Source organism: Eurosta solidaginis, chromosome 1 (assembly GCF_040869045.1).
Source record: "Eurosta solidaginis isolate ZX-2024a chromosome 1, ASM4086904v1, whole genome shotgun sequence".
Taxonomy (NCBI): domain Eukaryota; kingdom Metazoa; phylum Arthropoda; class Insecta; order Diptera; family Tephritidae; genus Eurosta; species Eurosta solidaginis.
Window position 1 is genome coordinate 5,005,092 of NC_090319.1, and position 22,038 is coordinate 5,027,129.

Sequence of the window (22,038 nt, forward strand, 5' to 3'; positions counted from 1 at the left end):
TTATTGCCTTTAAGTCGATGATAAAGTGTGAATTGCGAGACACATAATATTTCCAAATTTCGTTTTCCTTGGGTATCTTCGAATAGGCGTAGGGCAAGAAGTTTGCGTACCCTATCGACAGTTCAAAAATGCTATGTGTATCTATACAATAAAAAATCGCAATATGCGCACCTACAGATAATCCACGTCCCTTTCTGTATCCGAATGTGTCATGCCTACAAGAACACATAGACCACGTCCTATGGAGCTGATAAGGTTGTCACCAACTTGGTAAAAATGAAAGATTAATTATATACATGTTTAAATTTATATTTATTTATATACCTCTTACTTTTGCTGTAGTGACACTTTGTACTATAACTTTCATTTTTATGAATTCACTTTACTGAATAATAATTGAAAATAAATAAAACCGTTTAAAAATGTGATGTATCACTTAGTGTCACTAATATTCGTCACAATCACGATATTTCCTCCAAATTTTTCACTTAATAAAATCATTCAGATGAAATATTGCAAATTAAATATGACTATTAAAAGAAATTTGAGCATAGAGATTTGAGGTTTGAACATATGGGTATAAGTCTGACATCCTGTGAAGTATAGTCTTGCAACTACGTAACGCAGTGGCCCCTACGCTTACAGACTCACGGTATTTTGAGATGTCCATTGCGGACAGAACTCCTGGGGAAACAAGAAATCCTGGTCCTGACTCAGAGGCCTGGTTAATTGACGGATCAAAATTTGAAATCCATGCTATAGAAGTTTGCGGAGAAAATGTCTACGAAAAGGCTTAATTCCAGTATCAATAATTGTTTAGAGGTAGTGGAAAGTTATTTTTACTAACTTTCTTAATATATTCCATAAGCTTCACCAAATTATAGTGGAAGAAAATTTGTGGAAATAACTTTCCACTGACACTAAAACTTTGGTGGTAGTCAACAATTTAGCAAATAAAACTATTTTAATGATAATTTTAAGCAGAGCTGCGCTTATAGCACATTTGTTTTTGTTTTGCCCTGATGAATAGGCACAGATACAAATTCACACTTTGAATATAAAAAAATTTCATAGCACTCCCACATACCCTCACATATATATTCGATTCATATGAAAGTGCCCAAATTTCATATGAAGCCAAGGCACTCCGGTATGATATTCAAATTTACACTAGCAAACTGACAACAAACAACTTTTAAAAAAGTATTGTAGCACTGAGAAAAACTTTTATTCAAAATTTATTCATTAAGGGGACCATAAAAATTCTATAAACATTTAAAATACATTTTTATTATTATTTTTTTTTTTCAATTTAAAAAAGTTTCAGTGTACATATAATTTTGTATATGTATTGTGATTTGCACTTCAATTACTTTTTCTAAAAACTCAGCTTATTTTTTATTCACACGACACAATGCAAACCTTAATTAATATTTTGTTAGCAATTTTTTTGTTTGCTTTTCAGTTAAATACATAAAGGAATTACTGGTAAATATAACATGACAGCCAGATTAAATAAACTAAATATTTTGGTGCAGAGTAAAGGGCTAATTAAACTTCCTTAACCCTAACGCCATAGTCGTAACCATACCCATAACCATACATATAACCATCTCCAATGTGATCGATTAATGGTGCCTTAACCTAAAAATCGTGAAAATTTCATAAAAATAAAGAAAAAAAATTACAAACATATTCCACAAAAAAAATTAGTCTCTTAGTCATAACGTATCCAAAACAATAAATAAAATCTACAAAAAGTTAATGAATTCTCAAACTCAAATATTTTTAGGTTATGGATATGGCGAAGAAATTGGTTGGCTATGGTACGGTTATGGCGTTAGTTTATGGTATGGCATCATTAATCGATTACATTGATTTCCATAAAGTAGGTCCGATGAGCTGTTTTATCGGGTTATGGCTTTATGGTCACCATTAATTGGCCCTTAAGTACCGTTACCGTGTGCCATAGGTCTACACTCAGAGAAAAAATCGTTCTAAAACGAACTAAACCAAGTTCAAAATGAAGAACATTCGTTGACAAAAGTGTTAAGTACGTATTTTCGGTAAAATTCTAGTTGAGGGGTGAAACTGCTAATACGCGTCCAAAAATATCGAGAGAAGTGTCAAAAAACGCGTATCGAACTCGACAACAATAATTCGAAGGGGGAAGGAAAATAAAAATTGTATCTCTGTCCGGATATATTTGCAGTTGAAATTAGCAATTTTCATATGGTTGTTGTAATGTTGCTGTGCACTGAAAACAATTTTGTGTACAAAGGGATTTTGCACGCATTTAATTTTGATCCCATCCCATTGGTGGACCGGCCAGGGTAATTTTTTATAAGCGCGGCCGAAGATCGCCAACGCAGAAATGTGTTCTGCGAAAAAATGCTATGGATCCGACCCCGGTTTCGGAAGGACCCCATTTTTCGGGTTTTCGCTCATATCTTTTGAACGAGTTAAAATTTTTATTTTCCGTCTTCGGATTATTGTTGTCGATGTCCATGCTAGTCTTTTGACACCTCTCTTGATATGTTTGGACGCGTATTAGCAGTCGACCCCTCAACTAGACTTTTGCCGAAAAAACGTACTTAATACCGATTTCACACAGAGGCTTAATGAAATTATTAGTCAAGTTTTCTACATTAAAGCCCTAATTGAACTCGATCTTCCATACAAAATACAAATTCTTAATTATCTCATTATTGCTTTATTGAATGCCTAATCCAGTGAAAAATCCAGTCGGCTTTGCTTGGTGCTTCGATTTTTATTGTCAATGTAACAAATAACAATCAAATAATAAATTATTTTCAATAATCTACGAAAAATACGAAAAAAATTCAAAATTTAATTTTCGCTGCATTTGCTGCAAAAGATAATATGGCTTTTTCGAAAGTAGGCACATATTTGGTTAAGCGCAACATCTATGGTATAACAGACTTTTGTCAACGAATGTTCTTCATTTTGAACTTGTTTCGTTCGTTTTAGAACGATTTTTTCTCTGAGTGTAGACCTATGGCACACGGTAACGGTACTTACTCTGCATCAAAATATTATGTTTATTTAATCTGGCTGTCATGTGATGTTTATCAGTAATTCCTTTATTTATTAAACTGAAAAGCAAACACAAAAATTGCTAACAAAATATTAATTACGGTTTCCATTGTGTCGAGTGAATAATAAAATAAGCAAACGTTGTTTTGTCAAGTTATTAGAAAATGGTATGAAAAACAACTTCAAAACTAAAGCTAAATCTCTTTAAAGCAAGAGTTAAGTTTTTTTTATTTAATTTGCTTAACAAATAGAAGAACATATTTCAATACGTTTATACATATCGTTAGCTTAATGTGAAAATGTGCTAAGTCTACTTTTACGAATTTTTCAGGAGACGAAAAAAAATGAATAACTTTTGAAATAACCTTCTTTTTTCAAAACTGTGAATGAGGATACCTTAACTGCAATGCTTTTGAGTGTAGAAACTTTGAAAAAAATAAAAATCATGCATGCCAACCCAGCAGCTATTTTATGACTTAGCACAATTTCCGCACTCATAACAAATTTTTTCTCTTGACTTAGCACTTTTTACCCAATATGTTTTCCCATCACTCTTCACCTTTAATGATTGAAATAAAACACTAAAACTATATATTTCACAAGAAATACTATTTATTTGCCAAACTATTTCTAACGGGTCTGATCTGGACTCTTTTGCCGGATGGTGCGCAGACAATAATTTATATTTAAATTCAAACAAATGCTGTGTTGTGTCTTATTCCAAAAAGACAACTCCCACATACTTTATCTACAAACTAAATACTAAATCTCTTGATCGTTGTCAAGAGAGTAAAGACTTGAGTGTAATTTTTAACTCCAAACTCTCTTTTTCTAGTACCATTGACTTTGTTGTTTCAAAATTTGTTGCAATGGTTGGGTTCAGTAGACGTAACACCAGTGACTTTAAGGACCCATGACGTTGAAGGCACTTTATATATCCTTGGTCAGAAGTGGTATTGAATATTGCTCAATAATATGGAATCCCTTCTATGAATCTAACTCCTATAAAATTGAGAGAGTTCAAACTTTTTTACTAAAATTGCTTTACGTATGCTTCACGGGCCAGACGGCCTCCCATCACATACCAGCAGGCGCAAATTGGCTTGGTCTTCAGGCTTTGCATGACAGAACAACTTGAATCTCACTCATGCTTGTCTATAATGTAATAAACGTTAGCACGAATTGCTCTGATTTATCTAATTTGTTCATTCCATATATTCCAATGCGTGATCTTCGGCTTAATAGATTATTTATCGAAATAACTCATAAAACGAATTATGCTATGACTTAACCTACCTATAACTAGGACTATACATCTAGCAAATCGATTCAGTGGTGTTCTTAATTTTAATAACAGCTTATATAAGTTTAAGCTGGAATTGTTTTCTATTTTTAACTAGTCTGTAACAAAGCATGTAGTTTTCGACATGTAAGAATTGAAGTAGATTTTGGTCAGCACAAAACATTTATCGTACACCAAAGACATGTCTCAATCGGGTACATCCAATTTCAAGGGGTTGTGTAGGCAACCCTCTCAAGGGGTTCCCAGCGCAATATATAGCTTCTCCAACCCAATTGCCAACCTCATCTACCCGTGGCGAATTCTGTTTCATTGACAGCCGAGGCTCTGGCGACTCCAAGTTCCTCATGGAACTAGGGGGTGGGGAGGACGGGATGGCCTAGAAGGTTTAATATGGTCATATAAATCGTTCCCGAGATGGGCGGACTAGTACCTTAATAGTGCTTTGTTACCGGAACGTACCGGATCTATATGCGGCAAAGGACCATCAACATCGGTCCAAAGCCTTCGGCGAGTGTCTTTATCGTTGATACAATAACAACAACAAAGCATGTACTTTTAGACTGAATGAATTAAATAAGTAAATAAAATGCGCGCACAAAGAAATGACTAGTAATTCAGATTGATATTATTGACTGGTTGACATAGCACATTTTTTTTTTTTTTAAGTTGGCGACTTAGCACATTTACAGATCATTGCAAACAGCATGTAAAAATTAAAAATTAAAATTGTTTTTCTTGTAATCGATGTATTTTGAATTCAGTTTTAAAACTGCATTAAAATAAAATTTTTCAAAAAAAAGTGACTTAGCACATTTTCACATTAAGCTAACGATATGTATCTTTTCCAAGTAAATTCTTTTGTGTGCATAAAATTTGGAGTAATAATTTTTCGTATAAAAAGACCGTTGATGTCAAGCCTTCTACAGTTATATATTCAACTTCGATTAACTTTGTCTCTAAATAGAAATGAGAGTTCTTACGACTTTACTAGCTGCCCTAGTAGCTTTGGCGTTGATGGTGAACGAACAGTGATCGCCAAACTGACCTTGCAAATGATCCTTCTCAACGTGGTAAGGACCATAATCAACTACGAGATCGTCCTGCTGCTGCTATTGTAGCTGACCGTATACTTGGAAATATTATAAGATGTGTTAAACCTAAAAAATGTCCTAACTGTGACAAAGATGATGAATTTGGTAATGATGGTAGAAGCGGAGCACCTACGCAACCAGCAAAAAAACCTACGCAACCAGCAATAAGAACAAATAGCGAGAAAATGGCTAGATATAAAAAAAAGTACTGGTCTAGTCAATAATGTGGCTTAGAGACAAAAGATTTTGGGAAATTCAATTTCTTCATAAGTACTTAGTACAAGGGAAATTACGAAATTATGAAATAATAAAATATGTAATCAGGTGTAGAATAATAATGTTCTTATAAAAAAATAATTGGTGCGTGTACTTTTGTACGCACGTGTGAATTTTTACTTCTTTGTCATCATTCAAAAATAAATTTAAATTGTATACAATCAATTAATTACAATAAAATAATAAAAGAACTCGAAAAAATAGTCAAGAGTCAAATTTTAAAAATTAAAGAAATAAATATTTATTTTCTTACATCTGCACCAATTGGCGAAGGGGTCGGTTCTGCTGTTTACTGTGTCGATCCAGAAATAAGTAGATCCTACAGGCTGTCAGATCACTGCTTTGTCTTTAGGCGGAAATCGTAGCAGTGAAGAAAGCAGCCGAAATAATGGAGGAAGCGTGCTTAAACTGCATCCTTGTTTATATCTAATATATATATATATATATATATATATATATATATATATATATATATATATAGAGAGAGAGAGACTTCGCTCAGGCCGGACCATACGACTACATCTATACTGTGTTTCCGGCCATAAAGGGAGAGAAGTCACGAAAAGGGCGATGAGTTGTCAAAGTGGGGTGCAGCACTTGGACGGTATATGTCCCAATCCGTTTGTAAGAAATCAAAAGGTGATACGTTAGGCTAGGTTAGGTTGAACTGGTCGGTCCATGAGGACCTCACATAGACTGAATGAGTCTGTAGTGTTACCAGAAGTTTGTTTAACGACCAAATTGAAAAACACTATCAAAAATGAGGACCTGAAGACCTGTGTTATAAAATAGCTCCGTCCTCTTGGCAAATACTAGAAGCTTTAAAGGACCTATGCCACTCGCTGCTTCTAGATCTGACAGCTGTATGACTCCTAATAGCTAGAGCCTTAACCTGGCAAACGCAGGGCACGAGCCCAAAACGGTCTCGATAGTTTCCTCCTCAAAACCGCACATTCTACATCTGCTATCCCTGGCCAAGCCTAATTTAAAAAAGGAGAAAGGAGTTGCATATGATCAATCAAACAGGAAATACATGGTCAGAAGCGCGGGGCTGCAACATTTCTAAGATCAATTGCAAATGCTAGACTGACATATTTCTAAAGAGATAATTAAGGCTGACGATGGGCATACATATACGCCTTCTGGCGTCACATGCTTATAAGTTAGGCCTCGTCAGTAACAGCAGATGAGAATAAACGGTTGAGCATGTTCTATGTTCATGACCTAAGCTCACCAAGTCAAGGTTCCAGCTACTAGAAGCGGTAGAGTTGGCAGATCTCGAGTCAGCTATTAAGCTAGTTCCCAGAAAACTTTTAGTATTCGCCAAGAGGACGAAGTTAAACTATGGACACATTCTGTCTATGTGAGCTTTTTATTGACCGGCCAGTTCAACCTAACCTAACCTATGCTGCGCTTAACGGATTAAAATCACTGCGACAGCGAAGTCAGAGTAACAAATCTTTTTTCTTTAAAAACTGCGACGTTTCCAACTCTAATTTGTATTAAGATGTTGGGTTTATTTTCTCTGTAAAGGGTCTACGAGATACGGGGCCCGCGCGATACGATTCATACTTCGACTCATAGAGGCATCCTTAAAAGAAAAGTGAAGTTTGTACCCCAAAATTTGGGGAAAAGGCATGATGCTTCAATAAGCTGAATCATGGTAAGAGTATTTTCTTTTGGGACCCCTAATAAAGGTTCTTTAAATTTCATTCATTTAAGCATCGATATTGAGACCTCACTGTAGCAATTAAACATAATAATATATGTACTTACCGTTAATAATAATAATCTTAATAAGTAATAACTTCACAACTATGAACAATAGTACAAATTCCTGGCCTTGCTTGAACTCCGCCATTTATAGTCCGGCAAAGTATACCTCTCGAATCGAATGTTATTATTTTTTAAATTATATCCACTGCCTAGCATTCTCCGGTAATGAGTGAATCGGAACTTCAGTTGTCAGTGGCTTATGATAAAAAGGGATACCTATGTATATATAATGCTTCTGTGAGAGATTACTGCTACTCTGTGAGATTACTGCCCTAATTGCCGCCCGACTATCAATATACATATATCTTGACACGACTGCAGCTTAAGCAAGCTTCCTCCGAAATTTCTGTTGCTTTCTTCACGGCTTTTAATTCCGCCTGAAATACGGTGCAGTAATCTGTCAGCCGGTATGATCTACTTTTTTCTGGATCGACACAATAAACAGCAGACCGGATCCCTTCTATTAATTTGGAACCATCAATATACACGTGTATGATATTTCTGCACCCTGGCACCAACCCTCAGGCTCAACTGCGGCCCAAATATCTCTTTCGAAGGCTCAGTCACGAGACCATATATTCCGTTTGCCCGAATTAAATGGCGCTATACTGCTATGGCCATAAGGCCCGCACTATATTGCCCCGATGCCTTAAGCCTTGTTGCAGTAGCTAACGCCATATTTTTGGCCATTGAATCGGCAGGCGGGATGTGCACTGCTGCTGTCGGAATAGTTTTTAGAGCTCCCGTTATGCTAATCATTGATACTCTGCAAACCCCACAAGTTTTTATATACTAGTTTTTATGTATACGTACTTTTTTGTGTGACTATCCACCAAACAATGACGCCATAGTAAAGTATGGGTTTCACAATTGCCGTAAATACCCAATGAGAGAGTTTGAGTGATAGACCCACGTGCATCCTAGCATCCTCTTGCAAGCATACAGTGCCGCAGAGGCTTTTTTCGCTCTCACTTCCACATGGAGTTTCCACGGCAACTTCACTGAACCAAAAATATGGCAAAAACTACCGTAAAAATAACATTTTTGATTACAAAAGTCATCCAACATTAATAAATGTCAAAATTGATATTAAGCCATTATCATTATAATATTATTAAATTACATTAAGAAATGTGAAATTAATAATATTTTAATGCAAAACTGACACGAAAAATGTAAAAAAATTACTATTATGTAATGTAGGGTTGACATATTAAATGTTACATTTACATTAAACAAGTAAGGAAGGCTAAGTTCGGGTGTAACCGAACATTACATACTCAGTTGAGAGCTATGGAGACAAAATAAGGAAAATCACCATGTAGGAAAATGAACCTAGGATAACCCTGGAATGTGGTTGTATGACATGTGTATCAAATGGGAGGTATTAAAGAGTATTTTAAGAGAGAGTAGGCCATAGTTCTATGGATGGACGCCATTTAGGCATATCGCCATAAAGGTGGACCAGGGCTGACTCTAGAATTTGTTTGTACGATATGGGTATCAAATGAAAGCTGTTAATGAGTATTTTGAAAAGGAGTGATCCTTAGTTCCATAGGTGGACGCCGTTTCGAGATATCGCCATAAAGGTGGACCAGGGGTGTCTCTAGAATGTTTGTACGATATGGGTATCAAACGAAAAGTGTTACTGAGCATTTTAAGAGGGAGTGTGCATTAGGTCTATAGGTGGACGCCTTTTCGAAATGTCGCCATTAGGGTGGGCCAGGGGTGACTCTAGAATGTGTTTTTATGATATGGGTATCAAATGAAAAATGGTAATGAGTATTTTAAAAGGGAGTAATCCTTAGTTCTATAGGTGGACGCCTTTTCGAGATATCGCCATAAAGGTGGACCAAGGGTGACTCTAGAATGTTTGTACGATATGGGTATCAAACGAAAGGTGTTACTGAGCATTTTAAGAGGGAGTGGGCATGAGGTCTATAGGTGGACGCCTTTTCGAGATATCGTTTTTAGGGTGGGCCAGGGGTGACTCTAGAATGTGTTTGTACGATATGGGTATCAAATGAAAGCTGTTAATGAGTATTTTGAAAAGGAGTGATCCTTAGTTCCATAGGTGGACGCCGTTTCGAGATATCGCCATAAAGGTGGACCAGGGGTGTCTCTAGAATGTGTTTGTACGATATGGGTATCAAACGAAAGGTGTTACTGAGCATTTTAAGAGGGAGTGGGCATTAGGTCTATAGGTGGACGCCTTTTCGAGATATCGCCATTAGGGTGGGCCAGGGGTGACTCTAGAATGTGTTTGTACGATATGGGTATCAAATGAAAGCTGCTAATGAGTATTTTGAAAAGGAGTGATCCTTAGTTCCATAGGTGGACGCCGTTTCGAGATATCGCCATAAAGGTGGACCAGGGGTGTCTCTAGAATGTTTGTACGATATGGGTATCAAACGAAAAGTGTTACTGAGCATTTTAAGAGGGAGTGTGCATTAGGTCTATAGGTGGACGCCTTTTCGAAATGTCGCCATTAGGGTGGGCCAGGGGTGACTCTAGAATGTGTTTTTATGATATGGGTATCAAATGAAAAATGGTAATGAGTATTTTAAAAGGGAGTAATCCTTAGTTCTATAGGTGGACGCCTTTTCGAGATATCGCCATAAAGGTGGACCAAGGGTGACTCTAGAATGTTTGTACGATATGGGTATCAAACGAAAGGTGTTACTGAGCATTTTAAGAGGGAGTGGGCATGAGGTCTATAGGTGGACGACGCCTTTTCGAGATATCGTTTTTAGGGTGGGCCAGGGGTGACTCTAGAATGTGTTTGTACGATATGGGTATCAAATGAAAGCTGTTAATGAGTATTTTGAAAAGGAGTGATCCTTAGTTCCATAGGTGGACGCCGTTTCGAGATATCGCCATAAAGGTGGACCAGGGGTGTCTCTAGAATGTGTTTGTACGATATGGGTATCAAATGAAAAGTGTTACTGAGCATTTTAAGAGGGAGTGGGCCTTAGGTCTATCGGTGGACGCCTTTTCGAGATATCGCCATTAAGGTGGACCAGGGGTGACTCTAGAATGTGTTTGTACGATATGGGTATCAAATGAAAGCTGCTAATGAGTATTTTGAAAAGGAGTGATCCTTAGTTCCATAGGTGGACGCCGTTTCGAGATATCGCCATAAAGGTGGACCAGGGGTGTCTCTAGAATGTTTGTACGATATGGGTATCAAACGAAAAGTGTTACTGATCATTTTAAGAGGGAGTGGGCATTAGGTCTATAGGTGGACGCCTTTTCGAAATGTCGCCATTAGGGTGCGCCAGGGGTGACTCTAGAATGTGTTTTTATGATATGGGTATCAAATGAAAAATGGTAATGAGTATTTTAAAAGGGAGTAATCCTTAGTTCTATAGGTGGACGCCTTTTCGAGATATCGCCATAAAGGTGGACCAAGGGTGACTCTAGAATGTTTGTACGATATGGGTATCAAACGAAAGGTGTTACTGAGCATTTTAAGAGGGAGTGGGCATGAGGTCTATAGGTGGACGCCTTTTCGAGATATCGTTATTAGGGTGGGCCAAGGGTGACTCTAGAATGTGTTTGTACGATATGGGTATCAAACGAAAGGTGTTACTGAGCATTTTAAGAGGGAGTGGGCATTAGGTCTATAGGTGGACGCCTTTTCGAGATATCGCCATTAGGGTGGGCCAGGGGTGACTCTAGAATGTGTTTGTACGATATGGGTATCAAATGAAAGGTGGTAATGAGTATTTTAAAAGGGAGTAATCCTTAGTTCTATAGGTGGACGCCTTTTCGAGATATCGCCATAAAGGTGGACCAAGGGTGACTCTAGAATGTTTGTACGATATGGGTATCAAACGAAAGGTGTTACTGAGCATTTTAAGAGGGAGTGGGCATTCGGTCTATAGGTGAACGCCTTTTCGAGATATCGCCATTAGGGTGGGCCAGGGGTGACTCTAGAATGTTTGTACGATATGGGTATCAAACGAAAGGTGTTACTGAGCATTTTAAGAGGGAGTGGGCATTCGGTCTATAGGTGAACGCCTTTTCGAGATATCGCCATTAGGGTGGGCCAGGGGTGACTCTAGAATGTTTGTACGATATGGGTATCAAACGAAAGGTGTTACTGAGCATTTTAAGAGGGAGTGGGCATTAGGTCTATAGGTGGACGCCTTTTCGAGATATCGCCATTAGGGTGGGCCAGGGGTGACTCTAGAATGTGTTTGTACGATATGGGTATCAAATGAAAGGTGGTAATGAGTATTTTAAAAGGGAGTAATCCTTAGTTCTATAGGTGGACGCCTTTTCGAGATATCGCCATAAAGGTGGACCAAAGGTGACTCTAGAATGTTTGTACGATATGGGTATCAAACGAAAGGTGTTACTGAGCATTTTAAGAAAGAGTGGGCATTAGGTCTATAGGTGGACGCCTTTTCGAGATATCGCCATTAGGGTGGGCCAGGGGTGACTCTAGAATGTTTGTACGATATGGGTATCAAACGAAAGGTGTTACTGATCATTTTAAGAGGGAGTGGGCATTAGGTCTATAGGTGGACGACTTTTCTAGATATCGCCATTAGGGTGGGCCAGGGGTGACTCTAGAATGTTTGTACGATATGGGTATCAAACGAAAGGTGTTACTGAGCATTTTAAGAGGGAGTGGGCATTAGGTCTATAGGTGGACGCCTTTTCGAGATATCGCCATTAGGGTGGCCCAGTGGTGACTCTAGAATGTGTTTGTACGATATGGATATCAAATTAAAGGTATTAATGAGGGTTTTAAAAGCGAGTGGCCCTTAGATGTATATGTGAAGGCGTTCTCGCGATATCGACCAAAATGTGGACCAGGTGATCCAGAAAATCATCTGTCGGGTACCGCTAACTTATTTATATATGCAATACCACTAACAGTATTCCTGCCAAGATTCCAAGGGCTGTTGATTTCTCCTTGTAGAACTTTTTCATTTTCTTCTACTTAATATGGTAGGTGTCACACCCATTTTACAAAGTTTTTTCCAAAGTTATATTTTGCGTCAATAAACCAATCCAGTTACCATGTTTCATCCCTTTTTTCGTATTTGGTATAGAATTATGGCATTTTTTTCATTTTTCGTAATTTTCGATATCGATAAAGTGGGCGTGGTTATGGTCGGATTTCGGCCATTTTTTATACCAAGATAAAGTGAGTTCAGATAAGTACGTGGGCTAAGTTTAGTAAAGATATATCGGTTTTTGCTCAAGTTATTGTGTTAACGGCCGAGCGGAAGGACAGACGGTGGACTGTGTATAAAAACTGGGCGTGGCTTCCACCGATTTCGCCCATTTTCACAGAGAACAGTTACCGTCATATAATCTATGCCCCTACCAAATTTGAGATGGATTGGTAAATTTTTGTTCGACTTATGGCATTAAAAGTATTCTAGACAAACTAAATGAAAATGGGCGGAGCCACGCCCATTTTGAAATTTTCTTTTATTTTTGTATTTTGTTGCATCATATCATTACTGGAGTTAAATTTTGACTTAATTTACTTACATACAGTAAAGATATTAAATTGTTTGTTAAAATTTGAATTAAAAAACATTTTTTTTTAAAAAGTGGGCGTGTTCTTCATCCAATTTTGCTAATTTTTATTTAGCACATATATAGTAATAGTAGTAACGTTCCTGCCAAATTTCATCATGATATCTTCAACGACTGCCAAATTACAGCTTGCAAAACTTTTAAATTACCTTCTTGTAAAAGTGGGCGATGCCACGCCCATTGTCCAAAATCTTACTAATTTTCTATTATGCGTCATAACGTCAACCCATCTACCAAGTTTCATCGCTTTAACCGCCTTTGGCAATGAATTATCGCATTTTTTCGGTTTTTCGAAATTTTCGATATCGAAAAAGTGGGCGTGGTTATAGTCCGATATCGTTCATTTTAAATAGCGATCTGAGATGAGTGCCCAGGAATCTACATACCAAATTTCATCAAGATACCTCAAAATTTACTCAAGTTGTCGTGTTAACGGACAGACGGACGGACGGACGGACGGACACGGCTCAATCAAATTTTTTTTCGATACTGATGATTTTGATATATGGAAGTCTATATCTATCTCGATTCTTTTATACCTGTACAACCAACCGTTATCCAATCAAAGTTAATATACTCCGTGAGCTCTGCTCAAATTAGTATAAAAATATATAAATTTGATATGACTAAAATGTTAGTTTATGAAAATTCAATATCGTTTTGATATTTTAGAAATCTATATACATATATTAAATTCAAAATATGCATTTATGTATGTATGTAGGTATAGATCGCGTTACGTCCTAAACGGATCGACCGATCACAACCAAATTTGCACAACCCACTAGAAACGTTTCAAGGATGGTCATAGGTTAAAAATAATATCGATATATAAAAGGGGCGTGGCACCTCCCATGCAAAATGAATATTTGGTACTACATAACTCTGAAGGTATTCATGCCAGAACATTGAAATTCGGCAAGGGGTTATATGAGGTCAAACCCTAACACCCCCAGAAAAATGTGGGTGGGGGAGAAGGGGGCGTGGCACCTCCCATATAAATGGAGTTTATCATACTGCATATCTCTGGATGTATTAATGGTAGGATAATGAAAATTGGTAAAGAGCTATATGAGGTTGTCCCAACTCCTCCAGTAAAATGTGGAATTGGGGAAAAGAGGCGTGGCACCTTCCCTACAAATGGAATTTTTCAGAACAATGGCTGCCGTACAAACTTAGGTTATTATAACAGCTAAAGTTTGACTACAGAGTTATTTGGCTGTTATTCCTTTTAGATGTTTAATAATCTTCCGCCGTTAAAATTTTTTGTTAGCTTCAGTCTATCCACATCTTCTATCTATTTATATATAAAGTTAAAATTATGACTGTTTGTATGTAGGTATAAATCGGGTTGCGCCCTAAACGAATCGGCCGATCACAACTAAATCAGAATCACCCACTAGAAACCTTCCAAAGATTGTCATAGGCTAAACATAATTTCAATATAAAAATAGAGGGTGGCACCTACCATACAAATGGAATAATGAAAATTGGTAAGGAGCTATATGACGTGAATTCCTAACAGCACCAGTAATATATGGAACTGAAAAAAAAAGCAAGACAAATGACACTTTCAGAACTATGGCTGCCTTAAAAACTTAGGTTATTTCAACACGTAAAGTTTGATTGCAGAGTTGGGTTTGGCTGTTATTCCTTTAGTATTCTTTTGTTTTATTTAGGTTTGATATTTTTGGATACGCCTGGAGGAACCGGAAAAAAACATTTCTATTTAATTTGATTAATTGATGTAAGAGCAAAAAGAGAAATCACTATGGCAGTTGCTTTCTCAGATACCGCGGATACCCTTTGTGTGGTGGACGTACAACTCCGCATTTAAATTATCACTGCATATTTTTTTAGAAACGTGGGATAAAACCCACGGGCACAAGCTAGTGTTAAATAACACACTGAAGATAATTTTGTTTAAAATTTTATTAACTTAAAATGTTTTTATAAAACAATTTAATTCAAAATATTTTATTTCTTATTAATATAGTTCCATCAGAAATGTAATATAAATGTATAGGTGGACCAGTAAAAGTTTTTATATTAATAATTTCAAAAGAAGTATGTTTTAGCCCTACGATATAAGACTGAAAGTGTTCTGAAAATTCAAGTAATTTATATTCATTTACAATAAAAAAAATTGTATTGCTATTGTAAATTAAAATGGTCAAAATTTCGTAGAGTTTAATGACTTCATTGTCTATTTTTGTCAAAAAGTAGCCTTTCTTATATGTGCAACCTTTGTAAGTTAAACTCATAATGAAATAACAAAGGTGATGTCAACAACATAACCTCACTTTTTCGGCAGCTCTATTTGCCAGTATTTACTTGTACTTACAAAAGTACTGAATTTTTATTGCTAAATTTTTCCTTCAAATTTCCTCAAAAAATTAAGTTTTCTGCAAAATTTTGTCTATAATGTTTGGGAAATACAAAGTTATGTTTATGTTTACGTCTAAAAAATTCTGGTAGCGGCTTACATAGTTATTATATTCCTAAACGTATAGTAAAATCTACTCCGACCGTAGTAGAATTCAAAGGCAGTTATGTATGATAGACAATCTTCTAAATTATGCATGCCGCACTTGTCAGTACAAGGGAAAACGTCAACGGGATAGAACACCTGAATATTAATTTCATCATGAGCATTGTACAGGTCTACAAGTAGGATATGTAGCAGCACGCACATACACAGCCACGCTCACCTGATAAAATGCTTGTTCTTGTTCGTTTTTTTTTGTGGATGCTATTTGGCACTGTTGTACTTCTTAGGACAAAAAAAAGTTTAGTAGCTGCTATCGAAAACTGCTTAAAACTTTTTTTTCTTATATTACAAAGAAATATACTTATTTACTTTCAAACGAGCACTTAATTACATCTCTCTTTAATAACCATATATTTTGGACAATTTTAATTAACAAATTGTGATACTTTATTACCAGGGACGATTGCTAAAACACGACCAAAACCGTCGGGTTAGGTATTAATAGACGCGTTTTGGCCTCGCTTCCAATAATTCGAATACCTTTTCTCTTCGGACTATTGACAACAGGACAAAACGCGTCTATTCATTTTTCTTTCCGCTTTTTTGGACGGGTTATTGCAGTCGACCTCGGTTTCAAACTGTTTTTCGCGGAGAACTTTTGAACGGGTAGAAAAACTTAACTCACGTGTTTGTATTCTTAATTCTGAAATAACTACGCGTCCTCAGATACCCCAATTGAAGACTTTTTTATAATTTTCTGAATTACCCATATGGGTGCACTTAAAATTTCCTTCTAAATTCGTTCAAAAAAATGCACCATCACAGCAACCCATATCTGATATTCCGATCCCTTTTTTGTTTCCCTGTGTCGCTTTCGACGAAGCAACCCCGGTAATTTAGACACTTCGTTCAGTGTCAAAACTCATGTTCCACGCAGGTTCCACTGGTTTCCACGCTAGTTTGACACTGACCGAAGTGTCAAACTGCCGTGTGTTAGAAAGGGAAAGAAATTGTTTCCCTCTCATACATATCATACTTGTAAATCTGTACAATGATCATGAGTTAAACTAATGACTGATATGATGATGATTTGTTGAAACTTGTGATGGCAGGATTTCTAAATTTATAATCGATTTATAATAAGGACAACCGTCAATACTAAAAGACCGAGTGCTGCCATATTCAATGCGGTTTGGTAAGCTTTCGCAATGGTCTTTGAGAAAGGTAATAAACTTTAGAAACGCTTTAATACTTAAGGAGTAAGAAATATTTTTTCTTGATGTTATACTTCTGGCATCTTTATTCCAGCTGCGGAAAATTTAAGAATGCTGCCAACACTCTATCAATTAAAGGGATGTAAAGCATATACATATATTTATAAAATAATGATAAATAGTTGACAAGTCGGTTACCGCTAAGGATGTTGAAGTAATACAGCAACTCTCACAATCTTGAGAGTTACTCAAACTGCGCATGGAACTTGAGCTGCTTGAAGATGTATCCATATCCGAAAACAGAGTAAAATTTGATGTGTACGTATTTTGTATTAAAAAGAAAAAATATATATGTTACCATTCTTGTTCTCCCCTGAGTTCGTCCCTGAGACCAATATTTCCGTTTCCAGGAAAAATCTGCTCCAAATCGTCCTTATTTAAATATTTTAGACTATTGTAGGTGAATCAGCAAGCTATATGTGTTGTGCAAAATATATTATTTATGAATGAATTTAATTAATTTTATTTACTTACCGGTAAATGCTGTCAAAGTGTACTCCACATTTAACTCTTTGAGCAGTTCCTTTAACTGGTCTTCTTTTTGATCGCTATCAATTGCCTTCAAATTTTTCTCGGCGTCAATTGGATGATCCGTATTTTCAACAGTGAAAACAATGTCGTATTCTGAACTCAACAAAATGGGAATCAAAGTTTCTTCCAATTTTAACAATGACTGTGTGTTTTTGCTTATTATTTTACTATTATTTAATTACTTTTAAGAAATTTCTCACCAAAACGCGGCGTACAACGAAGTCATGTCGACACGAACTGACGCGATCATGCGTTCGTATTATTGCATCATACCAAAGGACGAAGAAAGTACATTACACGTAGTTATATATACATTTTTATTATTAGGCCGGCAAAATTTCATATCATATCAACAATTTATTGGAAAACCCCTCGAAGAAAATACATTATACGTTGTTAATGCAACAAAATATCAAATCATTTCCACAATTTAATGTTAATGTCGACTGATGAAATTATAATGTACACATTCGCAGAGAATTTAAACCGGCATTTTATCCGCCAGCTCACAGAAGCGAAAAACACCCTAGCTCTGCAAATGCCTGTTCCAGTATTCGATTGAAAACGAGCCACCTAAAAGTTTCTTTCAGGAACGTAAATAATCTATTGAGAAAGACCGTTTTTGAAACAAATTATAAGATGGGCCGACCTTTAACCACATTCGGAAATCGAAAGCTTGCTTACTATTCTTTAAGGCGTCGTTCGAATTGCACTTGCTTTCCTTCGTTTACACAATCATTTCTCTATGCAACAATACAAACAAATACAGTAAGAGCAAAATCAGTTTTTGTGTGAATATTCGATCAACCCTATTTTATTAAGACTGAGGCATAAGTCAAAAATTGATTCACCCGTTTTTCGAAGTTAGCCTCGAAATTGGACACTTTAATTTAATATAAGCTGTGTTGCGATTTCGAATTCAGATCTTCGCAAATATAAAAAGACATAGGTTTACGATTTTTTCGGCCTGTCATACTTATAAACTTGGAATGAAGAAAAAAAGATTCCAATTTCGAACTTCGAATGCCGATACATAGTTTTGTAGCCTATCTTAGAAAAATAGTGAAATTACTTTTTTGCACACACATACATATTTGTTTAGGTTGTTTTAAAACAGTAAAAGAATATATTTAGAAGGTTCCAATTTCGAAGGTTCATACCTGTTTTGGAAGCTAATTTCAAAAAACTGCGAATTAAGTTTTTACTTTTTTAAGCGAAAAAAAAACTATTTTACTATGATGTATTTTGAAACGATTTTCCGTCATCCCTTGTCAAATTTGGTTTCAAGACAAACCGGTTTCGGCGTTGTGCCATCATCAGTGAAGATTTTCGTTCTGATCAGTTGTTGTCGTTTGTCTTGTATTTATAGTTCGTAGGTGCATGAGCAGGTATTGTCAAAATTGATGCTTGCTTATATTTATGTGTATGTGCTGTGTGTTCATTCAGAACCGAGGGTGGTTTTTACTGATCGATTTGTGTGGCTGAGTTAGGCAGATAAAAGTCAGTAATTCTAGTCATCTGATCTTCTTTGTGGGTTTGTTGCTTTGGTTCGTTTATTGTTTTGTGTTTATTTGTTGTTGTGTGTTTGTCTGTTGTGCCTGTGTGATTACTTTGTTTCTTGTAAACAAGTTTTAATGGCTCAAATATTGTGTCAGAAATTGTATTTATCTATTCGTTTATTATTCTACCGTCGAATGTTTTCTGTTTGTAGATTTCCATGTTTTCGAGTTTGTTGAGACGACGGCCTTTTGCTTGTATGTGAAGAACCCTGTTTTATTGATGTTTGCTGGGGAACATTCATTTTTGACCATGTGATTCGCGAAGTTAGACTCTGGTATAATGTTTGGATTCCGTGTTTTTCTGTTTTAATATCTAATGTGTTCTCTGAACCTCGTTCTTATTTGTCGTCCTGTTTGTCCTATGTAACTGCGTTGGCATCCGCAGGTTAGCTTGTATACGCCGTGGCTGCTAAACGGATCCTCTGAGTTAGTTAGTTCTTAGTTTTCGGCCTAGATTGTTCGATGTTTTGAACGCTGTGTTAATGTTGTGTTTTTTAAAGAAGTTTGCCAATTTATATGTTGCTTTTCCAGTATATGTCATAGTCGTCCAGGTTTTGTTATTTTCCTTTTCATTATTTCTTTTCAGTTCTCCATGCGTCCTTCTGAGCTTATCTACTAATGTTTTTTATATCCGTTGTTTGCAGCAATGTTATATATTACTTCAAGCTCTCTCTTATATGCTTCTTGTGTAAAAGGTGTTCTTTCAAGTATATGCACCAAATGCCTTAATGCTGCATTTTTATGCTGTTGGGGGTGATTTGAGGTATTATGTATTATTGTGTCGGTGGCCGTTGCTTTCTATATATGTCGTAGTTAAATCTTTTGGCAACTTTATCAATATTTATCGTGAGGTCTAGATAGTTGATTCCTCCGTCTTTTTCGGTTTCCATTGCGGATTTTATATTCCCCTGCTGCTTGTTGAGGTACTCCAGTACAAGCTCTTTGTTATTAGTATTTAAAACGCATATATGTATGTCATCCACATATCTAGCATAAAATGGCACGCCTAATTTGGACTTAAGCTTCTGTATGTACTTTTCTTCCAGATTTTGCATAAACACTTCCATAAGAATGGCTGACGTAAAGTGGTTCTTAGCGTATTTGTGATTTGCATACTTTTCACTTTGTTTTTATATTATGAACTATTGATGAGCTAACTATGTCCAAAGTCTCCGATAGTGGTATTGATTGGTATAAATCTTTTATGTCAAAAGATACCAATTTGCTGTTCTTTGTTAGCTCTACCGTCTCAAGTTTCTCTATTAGTTCTGTTGTGTTAGCCATTGCATATTCGTTCCTTAGCTCCAGAGTATCTTTCAATATCGTTTTTAAATATTTGGACAGTTTTAACATGATGCCGATTTAAAATTAATGATGGGCCTTATTGGAGTGTCCGGCTAGTGAATTTTTGGCAGCGCAATCAGTGGAGGAGCCGATGGGTTCATTTGGTCCAATCTATGTAACATGTTAGTATATACTATATTTGTTGCATTTGACATAAATACATATATAATATATTAGCTGTTTTTTTTACATCTATAGACGTTTAGGCTTAAACTTTATATGGACTGCTAAGCGTCAAACTTTAAATACACCTCTGAAATTGCTGCGCATAAAATTAGAACTACTAAATTTCAATACGCATTATACTCAGATGTAACTGAAATATGTGTCTATACGCGTGTAAAAAAAAAATCACGGCTATTATACCGACTGCTGAGTGGAATATTATCTCGGCTGAAGTTTCGAAAATGCCCTACCTCAGAAAACGTTTGAATAACGCCTTATTTCAGAATTTGTTACCATATCTAAATTTAAAACTACATTGCGTTCAAAAAAAAAAAAAACAATTCTTGACCCTTTCTGATTTATTAGCTTTTTAAAATGTTACGGTCGCGACATGATTAGTTTTTTAGTGTACACAGAGGGTTGTGTCTCCGCTTTTCGGTACACCCTGTGCTGTAGCTAGTTGTTTAACCACAGCCGCTAGATGGGTCTCCTGAGCATTATCTAAGCGAGGATAGGCCTTTTTTTCACGGGCAAACGAAACACTGCTATTGCTGTTTAAACGCTTTTGTTTTTGTATTCAATAATCGAATGTACCTAAATTTAAAATTTTTCTTGGCACACTTATGCTGCTTCAATCACAAAAATTTTATAGGCTGTCTTGTTTTGATTTCGAATTCAAAACACATTGCGAGCATTGTCTATAAGCAATATAGGAGTATTACATATATGGTTAAATGCTATGGCGAAGTCATAGCCAAAATAAAATAAATTAATAATAATTTTTCTCTAATATCAGTTACAAAAACCATTGTATAAAGCAATATGAGCAAAGCTCGCTAATTAAATACAAATGATCATATTGATATAATAGTAACAGCGGAAGTATTAAAAACAAATACTGTAAAAATCCGAACAAATGTTACTAAGCTTTCAAAAAGCGCGCCTAAAAATCATATCCACACCATTAGGAATAAACTACATACAGAGTGTATGTGCCTACATGGTGATCAAAAGGAATATAAACAAAAAGGCAACTCTTAGAGACCAATTGTACAGCGAACAACGGGACATTCATATGGCTCAGCAGCTAAAGGCATATACCTCTGCACTGATATGAATGTTGGAGATTCGAGTTAAACGCTCAGCTCCCGAAAAGCTAGCTGATGAAGAAGTGAAATTCAGAAACATGTCCTAGTAACCATCGCCGTTTGTAAACTTTCAATTTTTCTCTAATATCAATTACAAAAACCATTGTATAAAGCAATATGAGCAAATCTCGCTAATTAAATACAAATGATCATATTGATATAATAGTAACAGCGGAAGTATTAAAAACAAATACTGTAAAAATCCGAACAAATGTTACTAAGCTTTCAAAAAGCGCGCCTAAAATCATACCCACACCATCAGGAATAAACTACATACAGAGTGTATGTGCCTACATCGTGATCAAAAGGAATATAAACAAAAAGGCAACTCTTAGAGTACAGCGAACAATGGGACATTCATATGGCTCAGCAGCTAAAGGCATCTAGCTCTGCACTGATATGAATGTTGGAGATTCGAGTTCAACGCTCAGCTCCCGAAAAGCTAGCTGATGAAGAAGTGA

General features: G+C 36.2%; 2 protein-coding genes across 2 annotated transcripts in view; one reads left to right on the forward strand and one right to left on the reverse strand.

The window, feature by feature from the left end:
- Positions 1–22,038, forward strand: part of Dpck (Dephospho-CoA kinase) — a 435,691-nt gene that overhangs the window by 371,405 nt on the left and 42,248 nt on the right. The window lies entirely within an intron of this gene.
- Positions 172–367, reverse strand: LOC137238833 (D-aminoacyl-tRNA deacylase 1-like). The gene is made up of 2 exons (XM_067763864.1): positions 325–367; positions 172–266 (listed from the first exon to the last, which is right to left on the reverse strand). The coding sequence occupies exons 1-2, from the start codon at positions 365–367 to the stop codon at positions 172–174; spliced, it is 138 nt and encodes a 45-aa protein (XP_067619965.1).

Excerpts from the sequence above, each read along its gene's own strand:
- LOC137238833 (XM_067763864.1), bottom strand. The coding sequence starts at position 367 with ATGAAAGTTATAGTACAAAGTGTCACTACAGCAAAAGTAAGAG. Across the intron at positions 267-324 it reads CACTACAGCAAAAGTAAGAG|TTGGTGACAACCTTATCAGC; the intron begins GTATATAAATAA and ends ATTTTTACCAAG.